The 27,763-nt window shown below is 43.1% G+C and overlaps 1 protein-coding gene across 1 annotated transcript in view; it reads left to right on the top strand.

Moving 5' to 3' along the window:
- Nucleotides 1-24,597, top strand: part of DTD1 (D-aminoacyl-tRNA deacylase 1) — a 211,890-nt gene extending 187,293 nt beyond the window's left edge. Inside the window, exons 5-6 of the mRNA XM_075338104.1 lie at nt 19,747-19,923; nt 22,455-24,597. Of these exons, the coding sequence (XP_075194219.1) occupies nt 19,747-19,902 (156 nt within the window). The 3' untranslated portion in view covers nt 19,903-19,923; nt 22,455-24,597. The remainder of the gene's footprint in view (nt 1-19,746; nt 19,924-22,454) is intronic.
- The last annotated feature ends 3,166 nt before the right edge of the window (nt 24,598-27,763 follow it).

Below are 27,763 nucleotides of genomic sequence, written 5' to 3'. Positions count from 1 at the left end.
GCTAACACCAGCCGGTCGAGAAGGATGGTCCCGCTACCCAGCAGAAGCTGCGCCAAAACAAAGGACTACAAACAGGGCCTGTGACTCGCCCAATCTATGGCACTATTATACATGTGGGCGCAATGGACATATAGATAAAGATTGTCTCCAAAACCGAGGCCGCATGCTTGGAGCCCGTCTGCCACTCCAACCAGTCAACATATGCCGAGATGAACCAACGAGACCTGAGGAATGCTACTCCCAAGAAACACCAATAGCTGAGGAAGTGGTTTATCCAGTCCACACCCTACGGCAGGCCGGACACCGTACACCAGCCAACCGCCATCCCCACATCCAGACGGTCAAGGTCGGTGATATACAGGCTCAGGGACTTCGAGACATTGGATCTTCCATCACTCTGGTAAGCCCAGTTATTGTTTCTCCCGAAGACCCTGTACCAGATTCCCAATTATCCATTTTCCTGGCTGAGGGCCAGCGCTCAGACATCCCTCTGGCATGTGTGCAGTTGGACCTAAAAACCGACCAGGGAGAGGTCGAGGTGGAGCTTGTGAACAGCCTCCCCATACCTGACATTGTGGTGACTGACCAGAGCAAGGCTGATGTGGAGCTTATGGACACCGTCCCCACACCAGTTATTTCGGGAAAGGACAAGGGAGAGGTTGATGTGAGACTTGTGAACAGCCTCCCCACACCTGTCATTGTGGAGACTAATCAGAGCAAGGCTGATGTGGAGCTGATGGACACCGTCCCCACACCAGTTACTTTGGGGTCTGACCAGGAAGAGGTCCATATGGAGTTTATGGACAGCCTCCCCACACCTGTTGTTTCAAGGACTAGCCAGGATGAAGTTGAAGTGGGGTTCATAGATGGCCCCACCAAGCCTGTTGTTTCGAATACCACTCAAAGGGAAGTGAAAGTGGGGCTTGTGAATTACCTGCTCACACCAGTCATTTTGGAGAATGACCTAGGACAAGGACTATCCAGTCAGTTTGAAGAAGCCATCACCCACCTCCAAGCCAAGCAGGACCCTGATGTGGATCTTTCTAACATCTTTTCCAGGGATGGTTTGCATTCCCGGTCTCCATCATCCACTTCTGAGCCAAGAACCGTGAGTAAGCCTAACCACACTGTGGCTATTGATTGGGGCAGGATTGATAGTGGGAGATTTGTGCAGGCCCAACTCATGGACCCCACCTTAGTGCTTGTCCACAATATGGCTGCTCAACTTGGGGGAGGTAATCAGGGGGAGGTGTATAGATGCAAGCCTCTGTTGCTGACCTCACCATTAAAAATGACAATGCCGTCAAGAGGAGAAGGATGATCGAAAACCTATCATGTCTGGCTAATATTAAGAAGGGGGAGGAATGTGACGACATGGACTCTCATGGGTTAAAGTTTCTTAAAATCCAGCCAGACAGCATGATAGATTGTCTATAGACGGGGGAGAAGTCCCTCATTGTTTTTACAAGACTCTTGTTGACTCAATGTAATTGTGTTGGCCACTGAAAGCCAGACGTATTGTTCTCCAGACATTTCCAGTAACCATTGTATTGTAGTTGTGTATTGATAATGTAATTACCTTAGTAGCCATTGTCTAGGGTGACTTGCCGACTCCATGTAGATATGCTGAGTCTTTCTATGCACATCATTTAAATGAACATTATCCATGCAGCTTGAAATTCATCCAATGGGAGAAGCAATCTTGTCCAACCAATCGATGAGGACGCAGTGTATCCTAAGGGAAGGTTATGGCTATAAAAGGGACTTCTTTAAGCCACCAGCGTTGATGAAGGTTGATGGATGCTGATGGATCCAGTCTAAGCTCTCAGGAGCTGACTAGAGGATCAGGATATCTTATGGCTTCAATCTAGGGGTTCCGATTCCGTTTGGAGACCATATCCACAGCCTAGGGATTTCGACTCCGGCTGCCAGGATTTTAACATCAAACCAGGACTACCTAAGGAGGACACTCAGGTTGGGACAGTTCAGTCACCTGTTACAGACTTTGCAGACCTCAGACAGCTTGGAACCTGTGAGGCATGGACATTCTAAATCCCTGGTGAGCCAGCGGAAGGGTGAGACTCTGTTGCCTGTTACATTTGTGTGTTTTGCTGGTTATGTGTTATGTGCCGTTAATTGTTTGGGGATCCAATAAAGTCTAATTATTGTGGTTCCCTCACCCTGTGTTGTCTGAGTAGTGTTACGCCCACGGTTAAGGAGGCCGGCGTTCAGTTGGGATGAGCCCTGAGCCACGCTGTCTTTCTAAAGGCAGCGGGTTTTAGTGGACGAGAGCACCCACTGAGCCCCGTGTCTCCACAGTAGGTGTTGGCCAAAAATGGCGTCTGAAGAGGCCTGGGAGGGAGGGACATGGGTTGTGCCATCTACATTCAAGAGGTATTCAATCTGTCACTGGGAATATGGATTATATAGGGACCCCTGTGCTGACCCTGCGATTAGGGATCCTGTGCTCTCCCTCATCTCGACGGTAGACCTAATGGCAGTCAGGGCCTAGCCTCCAGCGTATCCCTATCTCCTGTCAGACCCTGACATAATATCCCCATACCATACCCCACCCCAGGGCTGGGCAAAACACAGAGTGACAGAAAGAAATCTACATTCAGGACAAGAAATAATGGGGTGGGCTTACGTGGACACAGTGCTCCACAGACAGTACACAAGTCCAACATATTGGGACAGCTTATAGGGTGGAGGGCGTTGCTTCTAATAATGGGCCTGGAGAAGCCATTTTCACAGACAGGTAATATACACATAGTGTAGTTACTAGATTCAGAATTACATTTCTTCAAACCATCTCAATACTTTCACTTCCCTTGACATTCAATCAATTCTCATCTAATCTCCCCCCTTGGGAGAATTCTCCATTCACTTTTTCAACATACGTGTGTCACTTACAATTAAACTTGCTGGTCTACTGTCATGCTGACATAGCTTAATATAAATGAGGAAATGCATCGTACATTACATTATATTGTATACTAGCTGTACTACCCTGCTTCACCCGTGTTAATAACTGCTGTTAACAAAATAGAATGTATTAACAAAAATGTATTCTGCACACAAAAACCACAAAACAAATAGATAGAAATGTAATTATTAAAAGGCAAAAACTAAGCTAATAGAAGCATTTCACAACATATATTTCAACACCATAGATATTCCACACAGATTTAACTAAATTGGCCAAGTAATGTGCTCCGTCTGTCTCTTTCCAGATCTGTCTCTTTCCCTGTCTGTCTCTTTCTCTGTCTGTCTCTGTCTGTCTCTTTCCCCGTCTGTCTCTTTCCAGGTCTGTCTCTTTCCAGGTCTGCCTCTTTCCTTGTCTGCCTGTCTCTGTCTCTTTCTTTGTCTTTCTCTATTTCTCTGTTTCTTTCCCCATCTGTCTCTTTCCAGGTCTGTCTCTTTCCCCGCCTGTCTCCCTGTCTCTTTGTCTGTGTATTTTCCTGTCTTTCTCTTTCCCTGTCTGCCTGTCTTTGTCTGTCTCTATTTTTCTGTCTCTTTCCCCGTCTGTCTCTATCAAGGTCTGTGTCTTTCCCCATCTATCTTTGTCCGTCTCTCTGGCTGTCTCTGTCCCTGTCTGCATGTCTGTCTGTCTGTCTCTTTCCCCATCTGTCTCTTTCCAGGTCTGTCTCTATCCCCGTCTGTCTCTGTCTGTCTTTTTCACCGTCTGTCTCTGTCTCTCATTCCCTGTCTGTCTCTATCTCTGTCTCTTTCCCTGTCTGTCTCTGTCTGCCTCTCTCTCTGTCTGTCTCTCTCTGTCTCTCTCTATCCGTCTTCCCACCAACATCTTATTACCTCACATATAAGCTTCTTATACTATGAATGTCTTTTGTTCCTATAGCAACCACTCACAGCTCCTATTAATAACCTGTAGTTCCAGGCTCCATTTACTTTAATGAAGGCATGTTTTTTGGAGAGTAACTGTAAAGCGCGGGTTTAAATTTTCCTTTCAAAACATAGTCTACGACGTTCCCTGGGTCACATGAGGTGTCGGTGCAAAATTTTGTAATTGTAAATGCGTCGGTGCGGATACACTTTTCGTTTCTCTTTTTCCCCATTATGTAGATAGGGGCAAAATTGATTGGTAAATTGGAACGTGTGGGGTTAAAATTTCGCCTCACAACATAGCCTATGACGCTCTCGGGGTCCAGACGTATAAATGTGCAAAATTTTGTGGTTGTAGCTGCGGTGGTGCAGATATGCCAATCCCGGACATACACACACACACACATACACATACATACATACATACACACACACATTCAGCTTTATATATTAGATCACAGGATACGCTCTATGATATTTTATCCAATAGGAAATGTGTTACGTATTCTTGGCTCCTAGCCAACTAGTTGCTTTTAAATGTTTGTGTACTTCCGTATTAAACCAGTCATATTTTCTATGCAAATCCGTGTCATTTTTCGGGGCTGTATGGAAGAATAGTATCATGCTACTAACAAATGACTCATGATTTGGATGCAGATGGGGTTAAGGTAGATGCACAATTAGATTGCATCACTGTAAATGTATGGCCTGCCTTAACATTGGTCTATGCTAGATAGAATATAAAGGCTACTTGGCTGGAGCAATGGTTTTCACGGGCAGAAGAGGCACTTACTCAAAGATAATACTGAGCCTGGTGGTATATACAAGATCTTGCTCATTGTGTCCAAAGAACCCAGTTTCAGACCTGACCAGATTTTTCACAACAAAATGTATCTTTTATATATCAGCAGCCTTAACATCATAGATCAAACCCTAGCTGCACAATTGCAGCCAGGTATATTTTTATTCTGAAACACTTTGTCGTTTCTTATAACATTAACTGAGATTCAGCCTGGACGTTAGCCCGAAACAACCTGTTCACCACAAGCTCCGATCGGCTCTTCTCAGTGCTGCTAGAGGTGACTGACAGGTTGCTTGCTATGGTCCCTGGGCAGATCTTGAAAGAAGATCTTCTATGAAACACTGGAGTAGTTCAGAGAAAAAACAAATACGTAGTTGCAATCAAGGGGAAAGTTTTCTCCTTAGGGAGAATGACAAGCCAGTATGAGGAGACTTAAATGCCTTGGAGTGCTCCTCTGGGAAATAAAATATGCAAATTGCCTCTTCAGAGAGGAAGAGAATTTGAACTCTAGTGCCACCTATTGGAAGGTGGCAATCGTAAAAGTCAACATCCACCCTTTAACGAGCTTTGTAATATGACTTAAGATCTAAGCCAAACCAGAATCTCAATGCAGACACCATGTTTCGGGGTTTTACCCTTCATCAGTGCAAAGTATGAGATCTGATTTGGCTAGGTGAGAGGCTAAGGCCGGCGGCACACGCTACGATATATCAGGCTATTTGTCGTCGGGGTCATGGATTCCGTGACGCACATACAGCATCGTTAGAGATATCGTAGCGTATGACAGCTACGAACGACTGTGAACGAGCAAAAATACTCACCTTATCGTTGCTCATTGATACGTCGTTAATTTTCATAAAGTCGTTCCTCCTTCTGCGCGCCGGTTTTTCGTCGTTCCCGAGGCAGCATACATCGCTCCGTTTGACACCCCGGGAACGACGAACACAGCTTACCTGCGTCCCGCCGGCAATGCGGAAGGAAGGAGGTGGGCGGGATGTTACGTCCCGCTCATCTCCGCCCCTCCGCTTCTATTGGGCGGCCGCTGTGTGACGTCGCCGTGACGCCGAACGTCCCTCCCCCTTCAGGAAGAGGATGTTCGCCGCCCACAGCGAGGTCGTTCGGGAGGTAAGTACGTGTGACGTGGGTTAACGACATTGTGCGCCATGGGCAACAAATTGACCGTGACGCACAAATGACGGACGCGGGTGCGATCGCTCATGCGATCGCACAATATATCATCCCGTGTAACGCCGGCCTAAGACTGGGATCTAAGGGGTATGTTTTCTCCTTGTGGAGAGTGGTTGCAAATATGAAGCCAGGCTTTGATTCATGTCTTTGACAGTATGAATCAGATGCCAGGTTCCCTTTAAAACTATGAAGTTTCATCTTAACTAAACTATGTTTACTTCTGCTTCAAATATTTGGGCAAATCTAAAGTTAATGTTCATGAACGCATTAAAAGATTTGCAATCCCAATTTCAAACTTGCTTACATATTACATCTATTTTACATTGTATGTAAATATATCAAGAACTGCACTGTTGTAAAGTGTGTAACAAATTACCCGAAAGAATCGGCACATGTAATAATGCTGCGTTAAGGCCGCCGAACATCTTTTATGCTGTACAACGTGTTTTTCCGTGTATAATTGATTGAGCCATTGTAGTGTTACATTGTTTCCAGGCTGCCTCTGTTATTTTTGTCGTTCAGGCACACAGATTTGTATTGTAGTTACGCACTTTTTTTCTCTTTTGGATCGAAGAATGCAGCACATATATTGTTCCTTATGTTTCCCATCGAGTGTATTTTGGATGTATTATTGATGGAGGATGCTTATTTTTAGTAAGTGCTAAGATGGTGGAAAGCATTTATTGGATTTATTGCTTTATCTACTATGAGCTCTTAGGAGCAAAGTAATGCCAAATTCATGGAAGACTGCAGGGAAGAAAATATTGGATTGTTTATGGTCAACCACAACCCCTAAAATTCTCTTTGTTTACAGTCTCATGGAATAGGGTTTCTTAAAGGTGACCTATCACTTGCCATAGATATGTCATTGTTCTTTAGCCTGGGGTAAATGCCTGTCTTTACCTGATATATGTTCCTAATAAGTAAATCTAAACTTTAGTCAAGTGCAGAGCAACGTTTCTATGGGATTCTTCTTGAGGACCACACCTAGTTCGCGTAAAAGTCTAGATTTGTATCCAGGAAAAAGGGGGGAGGAATATCTCAGTATGATGCAAATAAAATATATATAAACTAGCATAAAAACAATGAATAAATACCCTGCAGTAAGTTAATAATAGTAATAAGAGTAAAAAAAACATAAGGTACTTAGGTAACGTTTTTTGTAAAACCAACGCAACAAGGTGTACCCAGTCAAGAAGGTCCCTAACTCTAGTAACTCACCTCACTATGTGCCAGCAGGCCTCAAAACAGACAGGAGGTTCCCTTTCTTTGTTATTTCAACAATATTTTTAAGAATGCATTTTAAATACTTCAATTACCCCCTCCCCTGTTATTGTAAACCCCTTAAAATTTAATAAAGTATACAAAATAGACAGGAGGGACAGAGCTGGACCCAGACCTGACAGTTTTACACCAACCTATGGAAAGCTAAATGAACAAAATGCACAACCCAAAGGGGGGAGAGTAAGCCCAACCCCAAAATCGAAAACATGGACTAGCGCACCTGTTAGTAAAGGTGTAATGTGTACCTGCTCATCAACCGACAAATATAACCTAGCATGAAAACAATAAATACACTGCAGTAAGTAAATCCATAGAAGTAATTAATGTAAAAAAGCTACCCCTTACTCTAGTAACTTACCTTGCTATGCTCCAGCTGGGTCCGTTCTGACGTAGTACATTGCTGTGGGATGGCTTTTAGACTTTTTTTTAATCCAAACAAGTAAATTAAGTACCCTATGTTATCTACATATATTACTGTTATTTGTTTACTTACTGCAGGTATCCATTCTTTATTTTAACTCCAGGATATGTTCGTCTGTAAATGGCCACGGTGTGAATATGCACCTAAACATTACACTTATACCAGCAGGTGTGCCGCCCCATGTTTTCAGTTTTCCACAAATAAAAAGTGTTGGATTCAGTGGCATCCACAACTGATAAAAATAAATTACAAATTGATAAAAAGTGACGAATACTCATTAAGTTGTCCAGGCTTGCATCCTCAAGACCAGGGGTCCACAACCTGTAGCTCGGGAGCCACATGTGACTCACGGGCCCATGATGTGTGGCTAGCGGCTGTCTTCAAGCTTGTTGCATTAGCACCAGATCTAACAGCTATGAAGAGCAGTTCTCCAGGCAGTGAATAATGTGAGTAGCCCAACATAGAAGAGCAGATCAGAATGGGGGTATTGTGGAAACTCCTGGATCTTGGTATACTGCTTCGGTGTGATTGCTGTGGAGATGCTTTGGCTGTCCTTATACTGGTAATGAGGGGCACTGGGTGGCACTACTGTGAGGGGTGGGAGCTGGATGTGGCTCACGACCATGTCTCAGATCTGAATGTGGCTCTCATGGTCAGAAAGGTTGGGGACCTCTGCTCAAGACTATGAAAACTTCAGTGTATTCATTATTAAGAAACACAACAGCGTAAGGATTTATTTTAAGATAAAATCATCAGTGTTTCGATCCAGGGAAGGTGGCTCCAATGAATCACAAGGATCTGCATGTTGATGGACCACAGATAATTAAGATGTGGGGTGGGAGGTAATGTTTTGTTTTTAATTGGATGTACATATTCCTTATTGGGGTACTACAATACCAACATAAAGGTAATGTAGAGAAAATGTCTTCATATAACTGGTAAAATGGCCCACATTTTATGATACAAGGTCCATTTCTCATTTATCCAACCATTTTTTCTTTTTCATACAGTAACAATTCCTCAGCTGCTCACGAGGCTGCACGTTCAGCTTCTGCTAATTTAACCATCAAAGGGGAAAGACTGTTAATTGAAGAAATATAAATCTAAATATGGAAGACATTTACCCCAGGCCAGTTAAATATTTAGATTGTCCTATTTTTATACTACTGTAGCCTCTGATGTATCTCACACTGCTTTCTAGGTGACTATTTAATGGAATATAAATGAAGACCCTTCTCGTTAATTCTTTGCTTTCTCCATGATGAATGTCATGCTCTCGTTTTATTTTAGTGCTGTTTGGAAAGGTGTTGACCATTGCTTCACTTTCGTAGCTGACATTAGCTGCCTACATTGGCTTACTGTATATAGTGAACACGAGTTTTTAAGCTATTAAAAAATGAACCATGTAAGATAAAAATGTCATTGTTTAAATAGGAGCTGTCAAAGGGATATTCAACCCCAAGCTAAAGGCATGAATGTAAAGCCCATTTAATACTTATCACATCCATACCTTACTAGAAAAAAATGAATTGGGGCATTTTTAAGAATCCTATTCTTGAAGATTTATGGTCAACGGCATCAGGGCGGGCAGTTCAATCTTCAGCTCTAGTTCTGCTGTACTACTCTGCCCACTGGTCATTACTTAATAGATCATTCTTCCTTCAGGTTTTCTTTAAGACGTTGTGTATTAAAGGGAACCTGTCGGGTGCAATATGCACCCAAAACCATGAGCAGTTCTGGGTATATATTGCTAATCCCTGCCTAACCATCCCTGTATACACTAGCTTAGATAAAGAGATCTTTAGAAAAGTATTTCTAAACATCTTTTACCGCATGCTAATGAGCGAGGTGACTAGTCCCCTGGGCGTTAGTTCCCCTGGCTAGTTGGCTCCATTAGCATGTTAGTACGCCCCTGTGGGTGTACTAACATACTAATGAATATGCAGCGTCAGAGGATGATCTCACTCACCTCTCCGCTGCCATCGCCGCCTGACACTGGATTTCGTCTTAGTGCGCATGACCCCAGAGTTTGGGTCATGCGCAGTACTTCAGTTTGAAGCCAGGACACGTACACCCGGCTTCATAGTACACATGACCGGAACTCCAGGGTCATGCGCACTGAGCCGAAATATAGTGTCGGGCGGCGATGGCAGCTGGAGAGGTGAGTGAGATCATCCTCTGATGTTGCGCACTTATTAGCATGTTAGCATGCCCACAGGGGTGTACTAACATGCTAATGGAGCCGACTAGCCAGGGGAACTAATGCCCATGGGACAAGTCCACGCGCTCATTAGCATATGATATAAGATCTTTAGAAATACTTTTCCTAAAGATCTCTTTATCTATGCTAGTGTATACAGGGACAGTTAGGCAGGGATTAAAAATATGCACAGAACTGCTCGTGGTTCTGGGTGCATATTGCACCTGACAGGTTCCCTTTAACATTTTAAAGACTTTTAGAATGTAGTTAATTTTCTCTTTACATTTTTCCAAATTCCAATTACTACATTTTCATAAACAAACATTTCTTGTGGAGAAATATATTTTGGAGCAAAGTGACATTTCAAAAAGTACAAATAGATCAGCATGGTTAGTAGTATTATCTTGTGTAAAACCATTTCAGAATATTTTGGGGACTTATCTTCGCCAGTTCCACAGAAGTGAAAAGGGGCAAGGGTCTACTTACGCACTATTCCCCACCTCCATTTATATAGACGATTTTGAGACAAACATTATCATCAGTGGGTGCCACATTGGTTAGATCTCCTGTGATCATACAATTTTTAGTTTCAAATATTTTATTGATTATTCAACAATACAATACAAACAGTGCAAATAATACTTTCCCCTATCCGGAGTTACTACAAGTGAAAGTACTTATTATGGGAAGAATAAATAAGAGAAAAAAATAGAGAAAAAAAACAAAGAATCTCATAGAATGATAGAATATTAGAGTTGGAATGGACCTCCTGGGTCATCTGGTCCAACCCCCTGCTCAAAGCAGGATTCACTAAATCATCCCAGAAAGATGTCCGTCCAACCTCTTTTTAAAGACTTCCATCTTATACAAGCTACTAAGAATAGAGAGAGGTATAAAGAAAATAGACCGAGATAGAAATTATAGGGAAAGAGGGGGAGGGGAAGAGAGGGGGGAAAGTGGACTTGTGCCTATTCCGTTTCACTGAGGTCCCAGCTACATATCCATGGGCCTCTCGAGGCAGGAGTGGCTCATGGGGATAGGTCCAGTACTTGAGAATGGTCGTTGACTCAATCCTACCCAGGGGGTCCATATGGCCAGATCATACCATTTTTTGCCTATCATATGGATCAGTGATAAATGTTCAAAGAGTAACCATCAGTTTAATTTTTATTTCATAGATCAATAGTACACATGAAAATAACAAACTATGTAATGTATGAGGGGGTGTTCATTATCGATTTCCCCTTCTATTCACTGCAGGATGCTGAAACTGCACTTGTGTAATGAAAAATATCTCTATAGGTTTACGTGGCAATTTGTAACTCTGAACTGATAATGGCCTCTCTTTAACAGGTACTGAAGTGGTGTGAGGTTTGATAATGGAGCCAATGGAATACAGAGTAGTCATCACGTGGAAAGGTGTGAACAGCCGAGGAACCCAGCGAGCCACCCTAGGTGGCGAATGGTGGCGAATGGTTACTCTGTGATTTTCCAAAATGGCTGTCTTCACTTGTTAGATAGTGTGTTCATCAATAGCAGAATTGGGTCGCCCTGGAATTGGAGCCATTTCCACCGAAGTTCGACCACATTTGAAATGACAATGACAGTTCTTGACTACATCATATGATGGAGAATCGTCACCATGAACCTCTGTCATCTCATCAAACGTCTACCTTGGTGTGCGGCCTTTCAAGCAAAGGAATATGATGACTGCTCTGTATTCCACTGGGTCCATTATCACACCTCACACCACTTCAGCACCTGTAAATGAAAGACAGTTATCAGTTCAAAGTTGCAAATTGGCACGTAACCTATATAGACTTTTATATTTACACATGTGGAGTTTCAGTCTCCTGCGATAAAAAAAAGTGGGTCGGGAAATCTTTAATGAACACCCCTTGTATCTTATCAGAGAAAACATCTTTCTCTTCCTGGACTGATCTTTAATTTTCAAGCTCCTTAATGGTCAGATACAATATGTATTCGGTGAAGACAGATTTTTACATTACTGAGATAGGATCTAGTACATAGCAACTGTCATCTCCTATGTAGAGGGGATGAGGAGAAGTGAAGAGCTAGAGCTCCTCTTCCCTTGAGCTGCTAATCATCTGTATTTCCCCTTGGGTTTAAATACTCTCATTTTCCATAGACTTATGCTGGTGATATTCAGGTCCTTCACATCTGGATGCAAGCAGGTGGCTTGCACTCATCTGTAGGATCGTTGCTGCTCTTTGCTGAACTTCTTCCGAGACATCTGGAGATAAGTTGTTCATGTGCTTTCCCCATATATGTGCTCCCTGTGTCCTTTTTAGTTTTTAGTGTGGTCGTCGAAAAGCTCATCCCACCCATTCACTATCTATGGCCCAGCTCAAGGGTCAGGTATCAACCTTAGCGCATAGGTGCGGAACCTATCTAGGGTGGTGAGGAACCCCAGGTGCCAGCAGTAGGTTTTGTCAGGGACCACCATCTTCCCCTTCCCTAGATGGAGGGTTTCTTTCCCTTCTCTTCCGCCATTCGCTTGGTACTCCCCCGTACTTGCGTGACACTAAAGGCCACGTCTCACTAAGCGACATCACTAGCAACATCGCTGCTGAGTCACGGTTTTTGTGACGCAACAGCGATCTTGGTAGCGATGTCGCTGTGTGTGACATCCAGCAACGACTTGGCCCCTGCTGTGAGGTCGCCGATCGTTGCTGAATGTCCTGGAACATTTTTTGGTCGTCGCTCTCCCGCTGTGAAGCACAGATCGCTGTGTTTGACAGCGGGAGCCAACAATCTGAATATGCAGGGAGCAGGGAGCCGGCTTCTGGCAGCCTGCGGTAAGCTGGTAACCAAGGTACTGTACATATCGGGTATCCAAGCAAGGCGCTTTGCTTAGTAACCTGATGTGTACCAAGGTTACGTGTGCAGGGAGCTGGCTTCTGGCAGCTGCGGACGCTGGTAACCAAGGTACATATCAGGTATAAAAGCAAAGCTCTTTGCTTAGTAACCCGATGTGTACCATGGTTACGAAGCACAGCGTCGTTACACAGGTGGCTGGTGGCTGATCTCTGATCTCTGTGGAGATCTGCCTGATTGACAGCTCACCAGCGACCATGTAGCGACGCACCAACAATCCTTGCTAGGTCAGATCGCTGGTGGGATCGCTGGTTGCGTCACGTAGTGTGACGGTACCATAACTTTACTGAATGCTCCTATTACCCTCCCCTCATCTACAAAGAGTTTTACTATGCTCTCTAATCTTAACACCTTACTATGTTGCCAGTTCTTTTTGCTTCACCTGGAATAGCTTTGAGTTGTTTATTAGAGTGTTTGATGAGCTCAGGTGAGGAAAAGTAGTGGTCATAATTGGAAAGATGCAAATTTATCTGATCAGATATATTTTAAAGTTTCTTTTATTCACTAGTAATATCAGTGGAAAGTTTGTTGACACAGCAGGAACCACTTAAGCTGATGGTAGGGGTTGCTTTTTCTGTTATAACTTTATATGTTTCTTTAGAGTGAACAGATTAGAGACTTTTTTCACATTCAGAAGTACAATTACTTGCACTAAATTCCCAATTGTATAGGAGTTTTAGATGGCATCTGTACATTAGCTTTACTACTAAGATGCATAATGTATGTTCTTCATTAGTTCCCCGGCATTAGTTATCTTATATTAATCAGTCACTTCTAAGATGTACTATGCATATTCTCTATTAACTACTAAAAAAATATACTAAATATATGGTAATATAGTAAACACGAGTTATGGCTCCTGAAGAAGAAAAGCGAAACAAGTGTTGGAGCGGCAGGAACACTTGGATTCCAGCTATAATACATATAAGCACCATAGTAATCTTTATATGTTTTATCCTTAGGGCAGTAAGCCAAGCTGTATGGGACAATGCACTAAGAATAGTTTTACCTAATAACCTTCTTTTTTTCTGCCCTGCAATTTTTGTTACCATGATACTTTTAATATGCTAGAGTTACCTCAGCGTGTGCACATGCAAATTCTGCAGCACCTTTCCATAACTATTTTTTAGTTGGAATCTTATATTGCTTAATAAAGTATTTACTTATATAGCTATAATGTACTCTTCTATGTATATAAGGAAGATGAGGGGTTTTGAAAATTGACCTAAAACAGTTAATGTAAAGACAATTAGAAAAACTAACAAAGGGGCCCTGACACCAGATTACATGACACAATATTTGATAACAAATAAGTAATGTTGAGTTGAAGCTCTGGGAAATAAATCCACACATGTAAAAATGTGTTTTTGAACATTGCTATTAAAGTTATGTGTCATTGGTGACAGACAGTCCTGTGGTGTCTGGCAATAGAAGGTCACAGCGTTTGGCGTTTGAGGAAAAGGTCATCTCACCCATTCCCTATCTAGGGCCCAGCTCTAGGGTCCTGTATCCAGCTCAGTGCTTAGGTGTGGAACCTATCTAGGTTGGGGAGGTTCCCCAGCGGCCAGCGGTATGTTTGGTCAGGGGGACCATCTCCCCCTTCCCTAGATTCAGGATTTCCCTTCCCTTTCGTCGTTCACTTGGTACTCCCCCGTCACCTCTCTCCCAAGGAATCTATAAGGAATGTATACAGAGATTGGAGCTCTATTCTGAGCAGATAACATGCCATGTGCTCAAAGTCCTACCTGCACAAATTGTGTTAGGTTTCTCATGGTTCACACTACACAATCTGGTAGTTAACTGGAAGACCCAGGACATTATTTAGTGGAGCTCATACTGTAAGAATCACTGTTTGGGGACTTGTGTCTCAACTTTATCCTCTAGGATCCCTGAGTCTTTGTCTAAGTTTAGTGATATGTTCTCTGAGAAGGATTCTCAGGAGCTGCCGCCACACAGACCTTACGATTCCTCTGTAAGGTTGAAGTCAGGGTCCAAATTACATAAACGCAGGATATACAATCTGCCCGGTCCTGAGAGACAAGCTATCAAAGATTACATAACTGAGAGTTTGGCCAATGATCACATTAGGCTGTCCTCTTCCCCGGTAGTGGCGGGGTTTTTCTTTGTTAAAAAGAAAGATGGTGGACTTCGTCCATGTCTGGATTACCGAGACCTTAACCAGATTACAGTTCATGATCCATACCCTATGCCTCTGATTCCAGACTTATTTAACCAGATTTCTGGGGCAAAGTGGTTCTCTAAAATTGACCTCAGGGGGGGCTATAATCTAAAGGGTACTTTACACGCTGCAATATCGGTACCGATATTGCTAGCGAGTGTACCCGCCCCCGCCGGTTGTGCGTCACAAGCAAATCGCTGCCTGTGGCGCACAACATCGCTAACACCCGTCACACGGACTTACCTTCCCTGCAACATCGCTCTGGCCGGTGATCCGTCTCATTTCTAAGGGGGCGGTTCGTGCGACATCACACGGCAGCCGTCCAATAGCAGAGGCGGGGCGGAGACGAGCAGCCGGTCATGCCACCCACCTCCTTCCTTTCTCATTGCCGGTGGATGCAAGTAAGGAGATGTTCGTCGTTCCTGAGGTGTCACACATAGCGACGTGTGCTTCTGCAGGAACGACGAACAACATCATACCTGCAGCAGCAACGATATTTGGAAAAGGAGCGACGTGTCAACGAGCAACGATTTTTCACGTTTTTGCGCTCGTTAATCGTCGCTCCTAGGTGTCACACGCTGCGATGTTGCTAACGGCGAAGGATGTGCGTCACTAACAACGTGACCCCGACGATATATTGTTAGCGATGTCGCAGCGTGTAAAGCACCCTTTATTCGGGTCCGACAGGTGGATGAGTGGAAGACAGCATTTGATACTCCTGAGGGTCACTTTGAAAATCTGGTAATGCCATTTGGTTTAACCAATGTGCCTGCGGTATTTCAACATTTTGTAAATTATGTATTTGCTCACTTGTTGGAAAAGTTTATCATATACCTGGATAATATTCTCATTTATTCTCTAGATTTCAGGTTACAAATGGAACAGGTGTTGCAGTTACTCAGGGCTAACAAGCTGTATGCTAAGCTTGAGAAATGTGTATTCACGGATCAGGAACTGCTGTTTCTGGATTACATTGTTTCTGACTCTGGGTTTAGGATGTATTCCGCCAGGCTGCAGGCTGTTCAAAACTGGGACCCTCGTGAAAATCTTAAGGCGCTGCAAAATTCTTGGGATTTGCAAACTATTATAGAAAGTTTATTAAAACATTATCTGCTATTGCTAGACCCCTGACTGAGATGACGAAGAGAGGTATGGACTTTTCTAACTGGTCTGAGAGTGCATTACTTGTGTTTGACTGTCTGAAACAATGCTTTGCATCAGCACCGCTCCTTATACAGCCCGATGTGTCACTTCCTTTTAGGCCTTTGCCACACTCACGTGAAAATCACGCACGTGCCGCGAGACACGTATTTTCCCTGCGTGTTGCGTGTAGGTAAGTACGTGTCTCCAGTACGTGCGGGCCTCGTGTGTTTTCCGTGTGCTATCTGCGATAACACATGGAGAACCGGTAATTTGCATACTCACGTGGTCCTTGATGCTGTCCAGGGTATTGATCTTCGGTCTCCAGCCCTGCCGACTTCCCGCTGCTGCTGCTGCTGGCCGCAGTGAAGTGAATATGAAATGAGCATAATGAGCGGCGGTCGGCAGCAAGTGACAGCAGCGGCAGAGACAGGAGGGCAGGAGAAGGTGAGTAAAGATTTGTTATTTTTTTCTCTGACACGTGAGTTTTCTCCGGCGCGTGTCATACGGGACCGCATCCACACTACATCAGTGTGGTACGGGTGCGGGCCGTGTGACACCCGTGATGCCGGAGAAAAACGGAGTAGTGGTGTCAGCACTCAGTACACAGGTTGAGTCTGAGATCGCTGAGGCCTAAAGGCGGCGTTACACACTACGATTTATCTGACGATATATCATTGGGGTCATGGTTTCCGTGACACACATCTGGCATAGTTAGCGACGTCGTTGCGTGTGACACCTACTTGCGACTATGAACGATCGCAAATAGGTTGAAAATTGTTGATCGTTGACACATCGTTCAGTTTCAAAATATTGTTCGTCGTTTGGATCGCAGCAGACATATTGGTACGTTTGACACCCTGCCAACGACGACCAACATCCAAATGACCGCCTTGGTCAAACAATATATCGCTGATCGCTGTTGCGTCATTTGTGAGATCGTTACGTATGACTGCAAATAAACAACCTACAGTATGTGCGATCTCGGCAAATCGTAACAACGATCGGGCGTGTCACATCGTTTAAGAGATCGTCAGATAAATCGTAGCGTGTAAAGCGGCCTTAAAATGAGGCACCGTCTTGGGTTCCATCCAATAAATCTTTTGTGCCCCTGAACCTTCACCTTAAGGTTTTGGAGGAGCATCATGACTCTGTCCTGGCTGATCACCCTGGGGTGAAGGGTACTCTGGATTTTCTGTTGTGTCGCTTTTGGTGGCCCAAAATCTAGAGGGATGTGGTCTCTTATGTGTCTGCTTGTATCACCTTTGCACGTTCCAAGCCGTCACACTCTCGTCTGTCCAGGTGTCTGCTGCCATTAAGTGTACCTAGCAAACCTTGGACGGTTATGGATTTCATTACAGTTCTTCCTCCATCTGCTGATAATACAGTTATATTTGTTGTGGTTGACAAGTTTTCCAAAATGACACATTTCATTGCCTTACCATCTCTGTCAAATGCTAAGACTTTAGCCCAGATATTTATACGAGAGATTGTTAGACTCCATGGAGTTGCGTCTGACATTGTCTCTGAGAGGGTTACTCAATTAATTGCCAATTTCTGGAGGGCATTCTGCTCTCGCCTAGGGATTAAGTTATCTCACTCATCAGCGTTCCATCCACAGTCTAATGGGCAAATAGAGCGCATGAATCGTAACCTGGAGCAATATTTGCACTGTTTTGTCTCAGATAACCTGGAGAAATGGTCCTCGTTTCTCCCTTTAGCAGAGTTTGCTATTGATAATCATCATCATGAGTCCCCTGGTGTATCTACCTTCTTTTGTATTTATTAGTTCCTCAAAGGTTAATCTTCTAGGGTACCTGAAGAGGATCAGTTGGGGTCAGCATTATCGTCGACATGGAGAAAGGTTCAGCAACATTTGCTTAGTATAAGTTCTAAGTATAAGCGTGTGGCTGACTGTGAACGTGTGCCTGTTCCGGACGCGTATGTGGGTGATTTGGTTATTCACTAAGAATATCAAACTTAAGAGATTTTCAATTAAGTTAGGTTCTCGTTTCTTAGATCTGTTCAGAATCTCTACAATTATCAACTTGTTGGCCTTCCGTCTGGCCTTATCTGTGTTATATAAGATCCACAATGTGTTCCATAAGTGTATTCTGGAGAAGTTTGTAGGTTCAGGAACCTCCTTTCCTGCTCCTCCTCCTCCATTTTTGGTTGACAGTTTTTTGGAATCGAGGTAATGAGTTATGAATTCCTGGGTCGTTCGTCATTCTCTTCAGTACCTGGTGCATTGGCGGGGTTATGGTCTTGAGGAGAGGACTTGGGTGCCTGATTTGCATATCCATACGGAATGCCTGGTTATGGCTTCCCATCACCATCATCCTGAGAGACCTGGTCCTGAGGCCCCTCGTAGAGGGAGGGGTACTGTCACATGGTGTTCAGCTCTTAACTTACCAGGTGTCATGGCATCTTCTGACTCTGTTCACACTGCAAAGTCTGTCACGCCACCTAGTGCTGCTTGAGTTGCTTAATTAGAACCGGGCATCACCCAGTTCTGAGTTTACTGGTAGTCGGTCTAGCAGGAGTTAATGACTCCTGGCCTGTGAATTGCTGCTGGGGTCACAGGTTTCTGGAGGCCTATCACGGCCTCCTCCACCCTTTAAAAGATGGTGGAACCTGCTCTTCCACGCCGATAATAGCTTATGCTATTCCGGTCATGGTGTATGGTGATCCAGCTTCTGGTGTACTGCTGTATGCAAGTCTGTTGTTTTGTGGAAATACTTTTGTTGTTTATTATTTCCTCCCTTTTATTTATTTATCTCCTGAGCACGTTTTGTATATACTTCTGTGAGTGTTTGCTTTGAGTTTTGGTTTCTCCCTGTCGGTCTTTTATGTGGGATTAGTCACTCCAATCCCGACCCTCTCCTGGGTTGGGGGTGAGGAGGTATAAGACCAGGGCTATTGAAGACTAAGGGCTATGCTGGTGATCCAGACCTCACCACCATCAACCATACCTCTGTGTTAAGGGACAGATAGGGACTTCCCTAGCCTGAAGGCCAGTTTAGGAGTTCCATTCCCAGTTCTACGTCACCGAACATGATATTCTGCTTCCTCATCAGAAGACCAGAACAGTGAAATTAACTGTTGTGCCTTATACATCATATAACGGACACCAGTGGAGTCCAGCTGAGCCTATTGACTATAACTTGATCCATCAGTTTTCCATTATGTGTCCTCAATTTTATCTGATAAAAAACGATTCATGCTACAACCTTTTGTTATTAATTTTTTTTTACCAGATCTGTGACTGAGGTTCTGAACACAGATATATAAATGTACAGTGGACTTTAGTGTTTTTATTATTATTTATTCTTAGAACACCATTTTTTCCATGGTGCTTTACATGTGAAAAGGGATATACCATACAAAAACAAGTACAATAATCATGAACAATAGAAAACACACTTGCACAGGAGGAGAGAGGACCTTGCCTGCGAGTGCTGACAGTCTACAGTAGGTGAGGATAGAGCCAGTCATGCAGCAGTATAGTGAAATAGGGTTACTGCAGGTTGTAGGCTTGTCGTAAGAGGTAGCTCATCAGGTTATTGTTAAGCAGTTTTTAACAGTGTTAAAAGATTATCAGAGTAGAAATATGTTGAGTTAAGCAAGGGTTTTCACCCAAAATTTGAAAATTGTTATATACCAGTAGGGGCAGTAGTCAAACCTTGCTAATCATGTCATTTTTAAGTCATTGACTCTTTTGGCATTCCAACCCTGTGGCCTCTCTTTATGTATACAGTTTTCACTTAGGTGCATTCTTCATTTCCAAACAGCTTGCAAAGCTTGAAAAACAGCAACAAAGGAAAGAAAAGACAAGAGCTAAAGGACCCTCAGATTCCAGCCGAGAGAAGAGTGTCCCTCGGAGTAAGGATGATCCCAGCGCAAGCAGTGGAGCTGAGGGTGATGTGTCCTCTGAACGAGAGCCTTAAGATTCATGGGGGAACCATCAGGTAAAAATCTCAGATGTTTATTGGCACCTAAATGTATACTGCATTGTATTTCATGATTAAACCAATGTTTTGGGGCAAGGTTAGATCACTTGGATATGCAGTCTTTTTGAAGCCACCATAGACATTAGACTAAAATCTTCCAAACCCATCAATAAAAGCAGTATTGGCCAACAGTCTAATGCATATGGGGGACATCTGTCTCTACCTAGAAAAATTATGTCAGGGGAGAGAAGCATCTGTCCTATATTTTGTGTAGCCAAGCTGTTTGTTAACCCTGGAGATAAGCCACCACAAGATGAGTCTAGTAGTGGCTCTGTCCTAGAGAACTCCGGAACGTTTCATTTGGTTGAGGGTACCTGTGTATGGGGGTAGTCAGGAGGGATAGCTGTTAGCCAAACTGTCGTTTGACGGATGTTATCTAATGTATAAGGGGGCCTTTACAATGCAGACATCCTGAAAAATAATGGGCTTACAAAAAAGCATCACTTCTAGGATTATTTTGTGTTAGACGATGAATCAAAAAGGTAACAAATTGGGGGAGTAAGAAGTGAATAGTAGAATAAAGACAATCTTCTCTATCATTTTAAATACTTTTACTTAAGGGAGGTTGTAATGCATTTCAGTCTTTTCCGTATTCACTTCCATGGGTAACTACTGAGCTGGATAAGGCATGTTACCAACTTAAAAAAAACCCCATAATAGAGCAGATTAATGGTGCTGTAGCAAGCATGAGTTAAAGAATTATAAAAATTGAGTAAACTTCAACATATGTATCAAAATCACCTACGTAGTACAAAATTGCTCAAATTTAGATGTTTTTTGGATTCTGATATGACATCATTGCTGGTGTATATTTTGCATTTTTTTAAACACACATCTTAATAAATTTTGTACATTTTAAAGTGTTCTTGCCAAGCCCATTTTTCTTACTTAATTAGCTATTGATATTGAGTAAAATCCTGGAGTGAAACATTGGGGATAAAAATTCTCTACCACACAAAAGGCTCCGACTTGTGGGAAAAAAAAGAATCAAAGAAGTTATTCTTACCTTCATTGATTGCTAGCAGGTTTTGTTTTGATGATTACCCGTTCCTTACCTGGACCTGACTCAACAAACAGGAAGTGACAGGAAATGCCCGCTCCGCTAAACATCGGGTGACAGGGGTCACCATTGAATAATACAATCCAAATACAAATGTTAGTAGCTATGATGGTCCTATGTAAATAAATATTCCATTAAATACAGTGAAACCTATTTGAGATCACACCAAAAATTAAAAAAAAAATGTTCCATTACATAACCATCTGGTCTAGGCCGGTACTGATGCTTTACAGAGGTTATTCTGCAGATATCAGTCATATTGCATTCTGTTTATCATTAAAGGGAACCTGTCAGATGCAATATGCACCCAGATACACGTGCAGTTCTGTACATATTGCTAATCCCTGCCTAACTGTCCCTGTATACACTAGCATAGATAAAGAGATCTTTAGAAAAAGTATTTCTAAAGATCCTCTATGATATGCTAAGGAGCGCAGGGACTAGTCTCAAGGGTGTTAGTTCCTGCGCTCATTCCACCCTCATAGCATGGTAGTACACCCACAGGGGTATACTAACATGCTATTCAATACAGCATCACCAGTGGTGACTCGCGTACCGGAAGTGTCGGGACATCAGATCAGCGGTCACAGCGAACACAGGTACGTGCATCACCGCTGATGATGCTGCATTTAATAGCATGTTAGTACGCCCCTGTGGTTGTGCTGCCATGCTAACAGGGCGGAATGAGTGCAGGAACTAACGCCCTTGTGACTAGTCCCAGCGCTCATTAGCAAATGATAAAAGATCTTTAGAAATACTTTTTCTAAAGATCTCTTTATCTATGCTAGTGTATACAGGGATGGTTAGACAGGGATTAGCAATATACACCGAGTACTGCTCGTGCTTCTGGGTGCATATTGCACCTGACAGGTTCCCTTTAATGTGTTTTAGGAATCAGCTTAGGCTAGTTTCACATATCCGGCTTTACGCTGGTTTGACGGATGCGGCGCACATCAGTACAGTATGATACAGTACAGTGGCAGCGCTGCAACTTCCGGGTCACATGCTCCGGTCACATGACAGCATGTGACCGGCACTTGTGCGCTGCCAGTGTACTGTATACACTGTACTGGCGTGCGCCGCATCCGTCAAACCGGCGTAAAACCGGATATGTGAAACTAGCCTTAGTGCACTGTCATTTGTCAGTACCTTCTTTTCTCAATACCGGTATCCACAGAGTAAAAATTAATCTGTGTGCCAATCGGTAAAAAATTCAATTAAACAAAGCATACAACCAATGCAACATACCGATTCAATGTGTTCTATATAGGGTAGCATAAAATAAAGCTTTAATCCATCTACTTTCTTTTTATTGGCAATATGGAGATGAATTGTCATCTAACCTAAATATGTCTCCTCATTTTTTTACGATGTTTTAAGTAATCTTTATTGCTTTTTTTTCACTATAATATTTGTGTTTCTCTTCCAGGAGTCCAAAAACCTGGAGAAAATTTCCTTAGGGACCAAAGGATTGGTGTTCTTATGGAATACAGCACAGTATATGCAATATCTGTTGTTTGTGCTTGCTGTTTTTGTAGAGATGTACATATAGAGATTTGTTGTGTTCATTGTCGTGCTTTAGGTTTATCTGCTTAGTTAGTAATACTCTAAAATGAGAAGTCGATTTTCCTTATTACACTTAAAAACATGTTTTAATAAGTTGACCAAGCAAAATATAACTTAGTCATGCTTATCTTCCAGCACTCCTCTTGATCCAGCGCAGGCCGTTACATGGTCTGCACTGAGGCTGGAAGTACCACCGGACCGCTACAGTAAATTACAGGTGACTATAAACATTGCGATTATAAAACATCCCATGGCGCAATGCTCAAGTCACCTTAACGTTCAGTCACTCACTGGCTGCAGTGGAACAGGGGCGTCACCACTTTCTCTCTCTGCATTGACCATGGAGCAACCTGAGCTGGATCCAAGTGGATGTCGGTTGATGAGTAAGACTGAATTTGGTATTTTTTAGATATTCCATCTCCTGAGTACAGTTTTATTTTGATAGCACAACTCCATTAAGAATTTGTCTAATTGCGATAACACCCTTTATGTGGCATCTTTAAACCATGAGCAGTTCTGGGCGCATATTGCTAATCCCTGCCTAACCGTTCCTATATCTAGTAGCATAGATAAAGAGATCTTTAGAAAAAGTATTTCTAAAGATTCTTTATAATATGCTAATAAAGCCAGGGACTAGTCGCAAGAGTGTTATTTCCCTTGGCTAGTTGGCCCCCTTAGCATATTAGCACGCCCCTGTGGATGTGCTAACATGCTAATGAATGCACAGCATCAGAGGCATAGTTGCTCTCACGTCTGCTGCCACCGCTGGTTTTCGGCTCAGTGTGCACGGTCAGAACGTCCCCAGACTTCCAATCATGCGCACTACACCAGTTTGAAACCGGGACGCATACACCTCGCTTCATAGTATGCATGACTGGAAGTCTGGAACTTCTAATCATGCGCACTGAGCCGAAATCCAGCATCGGGTGCGGTGGCAGCAGAGAACGGTGAAATCGACCATACCTCTGACACTGCGCATTCATTAGCATGTTAGCACACCCTTCCTGTTTGATTACTTCATTTTAGAATCCCAGTACATGCTGGGATACTGAAACAATGCGTCATCAGCGCAGGGGGCAGAGCCTGCAGTCACTGTCAAAGCTATTGCCTCCTCCCTGAAATGAAGTGTCATCAGTGACGTTCATTTTAGGGGCTGTTCTGTCCTTGCTCTGTCCCTCCCTGCTCGCCGTGTACTGTGTGATCTGCACAGGGACAGCATCCACTCTGTTGCTGGTTCAGATCAGTAGAGCCGGCAACACAGAACATCACGCACTGTCATTGCATTCGGAGTATCTGGCTGCATACAGAGACCAGCACCTGTATGCCTCAGGAGTCATATAGCCAAGTAATTTCCTAAAGTATAAAATTCATTTAAATAAAAAAATATCCATATAGAAGAGAAAATGGATACACCAGGTGTCCATCTAAGGGTATTAGTCTTGAGCCACAAGATACAAATAAAATTAGTTTGACTAGGTTCTAGCTATCAAGTTCCTCCTTCCCATGCTATCAATTGGGAGAATGAAACGTTTCTTTAATATGTAGCGCTTTACAAATTGACAATTTAGTTTCTGGATCAAGGTTATATTTCCTCCATCAAAGATTATACCTGGAATCCTACAATGAAGGAGGAGGTTCATCTTGCTTTCTTTCTACATGAAGTCTTTACTGCTTGCATACTAGGGTTCTGATTCTTCTCAACCCCTTACAGTATCAGTTGTCCTTCTGATGTATCCACATTAATATCACCTAAAGGAGTATTATTGCTGTAGTAATGCTGGGTGCTGTAAAGTGCTGTAATAAAGCTCTTTTCGAATGTTAACCTACACCAGAATTTGATTTTTTTTTTTTCCAGGGAGGTGTAGACAGCAAGACCACAAGGGCAAGAGGGTTTTTTTGTGTAATTAATTTCATGATAAAGGTCCCTTTCCTTACATTGTGTGTGTATTTGTGAAGCTACAGCTTGTATGCTGAGGACTGTGTAATAAAATGTGTTATATTTTGAATGATGCTTTGCTCTGATTTTTTGGGGAGATGAAAGACCAATTAATGTGAGAAGTGAAACTTATGCACTAATGAGTACACTGAGACAGTTCTCATTTCTCGTTAACTAAACTAACAATACTTTAAAAAAAATCATTCTAATTCAGAAATGAACAAGTCTAATAAATATGATTCAAACCTTGTGGTGATCAAAGTTGGTTTCAGTAGAAGAAAAGATGTACAAAAATAATCTAAAGTTTATGCCAAAAGTGACCTGCGGCTATCTCAAGAACAGGCCCCTGACACTGCCCGAGGAGAGGAAGTGAGTGAAGAGCATCATTTCTCCAGTAACAGCAATTTGTGGCAGGCACCTGTTCTTGAGAAATGCTGGTCCTAATCAGGAATACCTCTTTTTCTCTTTTTTTATGTAGTGAGGCTGTACCTGGAGGTACCAAGTACAAGATAGTACGTTCAAGCTGTGGTGCTTACGCCACTAAGGCTAGTCTTGACCTACTTAGTGATGTCCGATGCACAATACATATCTTTAAAGGGAATCTGTCACCAGATTTTTCCCTATTAAACTAAAAGTATCACCTTCTGCAGCTCCTAGGCCGCATTCTATGAAGGTGCACCTTGGCCCTGACTCCCCTTCCAGACCCCAAAAATAACTTTATAAAACCTGGCCGTTACGTATGCTAATTACCTGTGTTGGCCAGATGGGCGGGCTCATTTTCTGCTCCTGTCCCCCCTCCTGCCGCTGATCGCAGATTGATGTAATGACGCCTCCATCATCATCCTCGTTGCATTTTCAAATCTCGTGCCTGTGCAGTTATGTTGGCTCGCACAGGCGCATTTCACTCTGCCATACTGCGGGCAGAGCAGAAAACAGCTGCCCTCGCTCGCACCGGTGAGCTAAATGCGCAGGCACGAGATTATGGGAGGGTACGAGGATGGCACTGGTGAGTTCATGCACAGCACCGACCATAATCTCGTGCCTTTATGGTCAGCGCTGTGCATGACCTCACCAGCGCCATCTTCATACCCGTCTATAATTTCGCGCCTGCGCATTTAGCCCACCGGCGCGAGCGAGGGCAGCTATGTTTTCTGCTCTGCCCACGATATGACAGAGCAAACTGCGCCTGCGCAAGCCGACATAACTGCACAGGCGCGAGATTTGAAAATACAACGAGGATGATGACGGAGGCGTCCTCACGTCCATCAAGAAAGGAAGAAGGCAGGAGGGGGGACAGGAGCAGAAAATGAGTTTGTGGTAGAGCCAGAAAACAATGATTTGAAATGTTTTTAACCCTTATACACCGATGAGGGACGGAAATTGACCAATTAACAACACCAGGATCTCATGATGAAGGATTAACAATGTAATTTGGGTATGAATGCGGATCTGAAAAAACGGAAGTCACACGGACAGCACATGTATGTATTTTATGCCAATACGGACATTCCACACGTACACACGGCAAGCATACGCCATCACACGGATGTCATACGTACCGGAGAAACGCCCATAAAAAAACGGAACACGGACCCGAAAACCGGAACTTGTCACACGTATGTTTTTTATGCGGAAGTGTGTTTTAGGCCACAGACAGGGAAAAAGAGAGACAGACAGGGAAAAAAGACATACAGGGAAAAAGACAGGCAGACAGAAAGAGGCAGACAGGGAAAGAGGCAGACAGGGACTGACAGGCCAAGAGACAGACAGAGACAGACAGAAAGCTCGAGAGACAGACAGAGACTTGGGAGAGATACAGAGAAACAGTTACTATCCCGGACAACGCCGGGTACCACTACAGCTAATTCACTCATATTTCCACATTGTTTCATCCCATCACCTTGGGCCTTTCTCAAAAATGTAAAAATGCATAAAACAGAAAATCAAACCTGTTTATTTACAAATAATTATATTCCTTCAGATTTGATTACAGACAGCTTTTAGCAAGAAATATCTGAATTAGAAATGAAAGTACATATATTTTGCAGATGAAACAAGGCTATGTTTTATTTTTATTTAATAGCTCCGCAAAAGCACGTTTACTGTGCAGATTTCTTGACAGCTACCCTCCAGATTGGTGCTCAGCATCCCCTTCCATTGACAGCTGTAGGCATTAGTGGAGGTCTCCTTGTGTCAGCAGCATGACAGATAGAGGAAAAGCTCTCTCAAGCTGCAAAGCAATTGACCTCTCTTGCTAATACGTAAAAGTACCAGTGCAATATGGTGAGACAACATTTATCTGCATTTAAAAGTATGTAAAAAGCAATCAAGCAGATAAGTAATATTTGTTGTTGTTGTCATTTTATGCATTTATATTAACAACTTGTTATGCTATACATATTTTCAAAATGTTTACATTTATTTTATTTAAAAACTCTTATATATTATGATATCTCACTTTTACACCTTAAATTATTCTCCTTTTTTAATTGGCCAAAAGCTGGGGCACCAGTAGGAAACCAAATTCCCAGCGGCTTCCCAGTTTTTGTTTTTTTTATAAGTTTACTTATGCTACTCTAAAAATATAGACTTAAACCAGCGTTCTTTAGGCCTCCTTCACATGTCAGTGCTTCTGGTATGTATGTTGCTGTTTTTATACATACCAGAAGCGTGGATGTACGCAGACCTATTAAAATGAATGGGTTTGCACACACATCAGTCATTTCACAATGACATGTTTCCGTGCGGCATATACGCGTATCTGTATTCCACACGGAGACACGTCCGTTTTTTTCTGGCATCACTGATGTCCCACGGACCACACTATGGTGTGATCCGTGTAACACGTACCAGAAAAATCACATACAATTAAAATAAAAAACTTTTTAAACTCACCCGTGTTCAGCAATGCTGTCTTCAGCCGCTGCTGTCTCTGCTTCCAGGCCAGCTAATTATTCTCGTGCATATTCACTGCACAGCCGACCCGGATTTAGCTGCAGAGGGGAGACAGTGGCGGCCGGACACAGCATCACAGGAGATATCAGCACCACGGAGAGCAGCGAGAATAGGTGAGTATGATCTCCATATATTATGATGCATTGCACACAGAGATCACACATGTGCCAAAATCACGGTACACGGAGGGACACACGCACCTTTTTCACGTCAGTGAAAAACGTGTGTGTTTTTCACTTTTTCACTGACGTGTGAAAGAGGCCTTAATGATATAGACACCT

This window comes from Anomaloglossus baeobatrachus, chromosome 3, assembly GCF_048569485.1.
Source record: "Anomaloglossus baeobatrachus isolate aAnoBae1 chromosome 3, aAnoBae1.hap1, whole genome shotgun sequence".
NCBI lineage: Eukaryota > Metazoa > Chordata > Amphibia > Anura > Aromobatidae > Anomaloglossus > Anomaloglossus baeobatrachus.
Note: the sequence above shows the minus strand (reverse complement) of the source record. Positions and strands in the feature narration are given on the sequence as shown.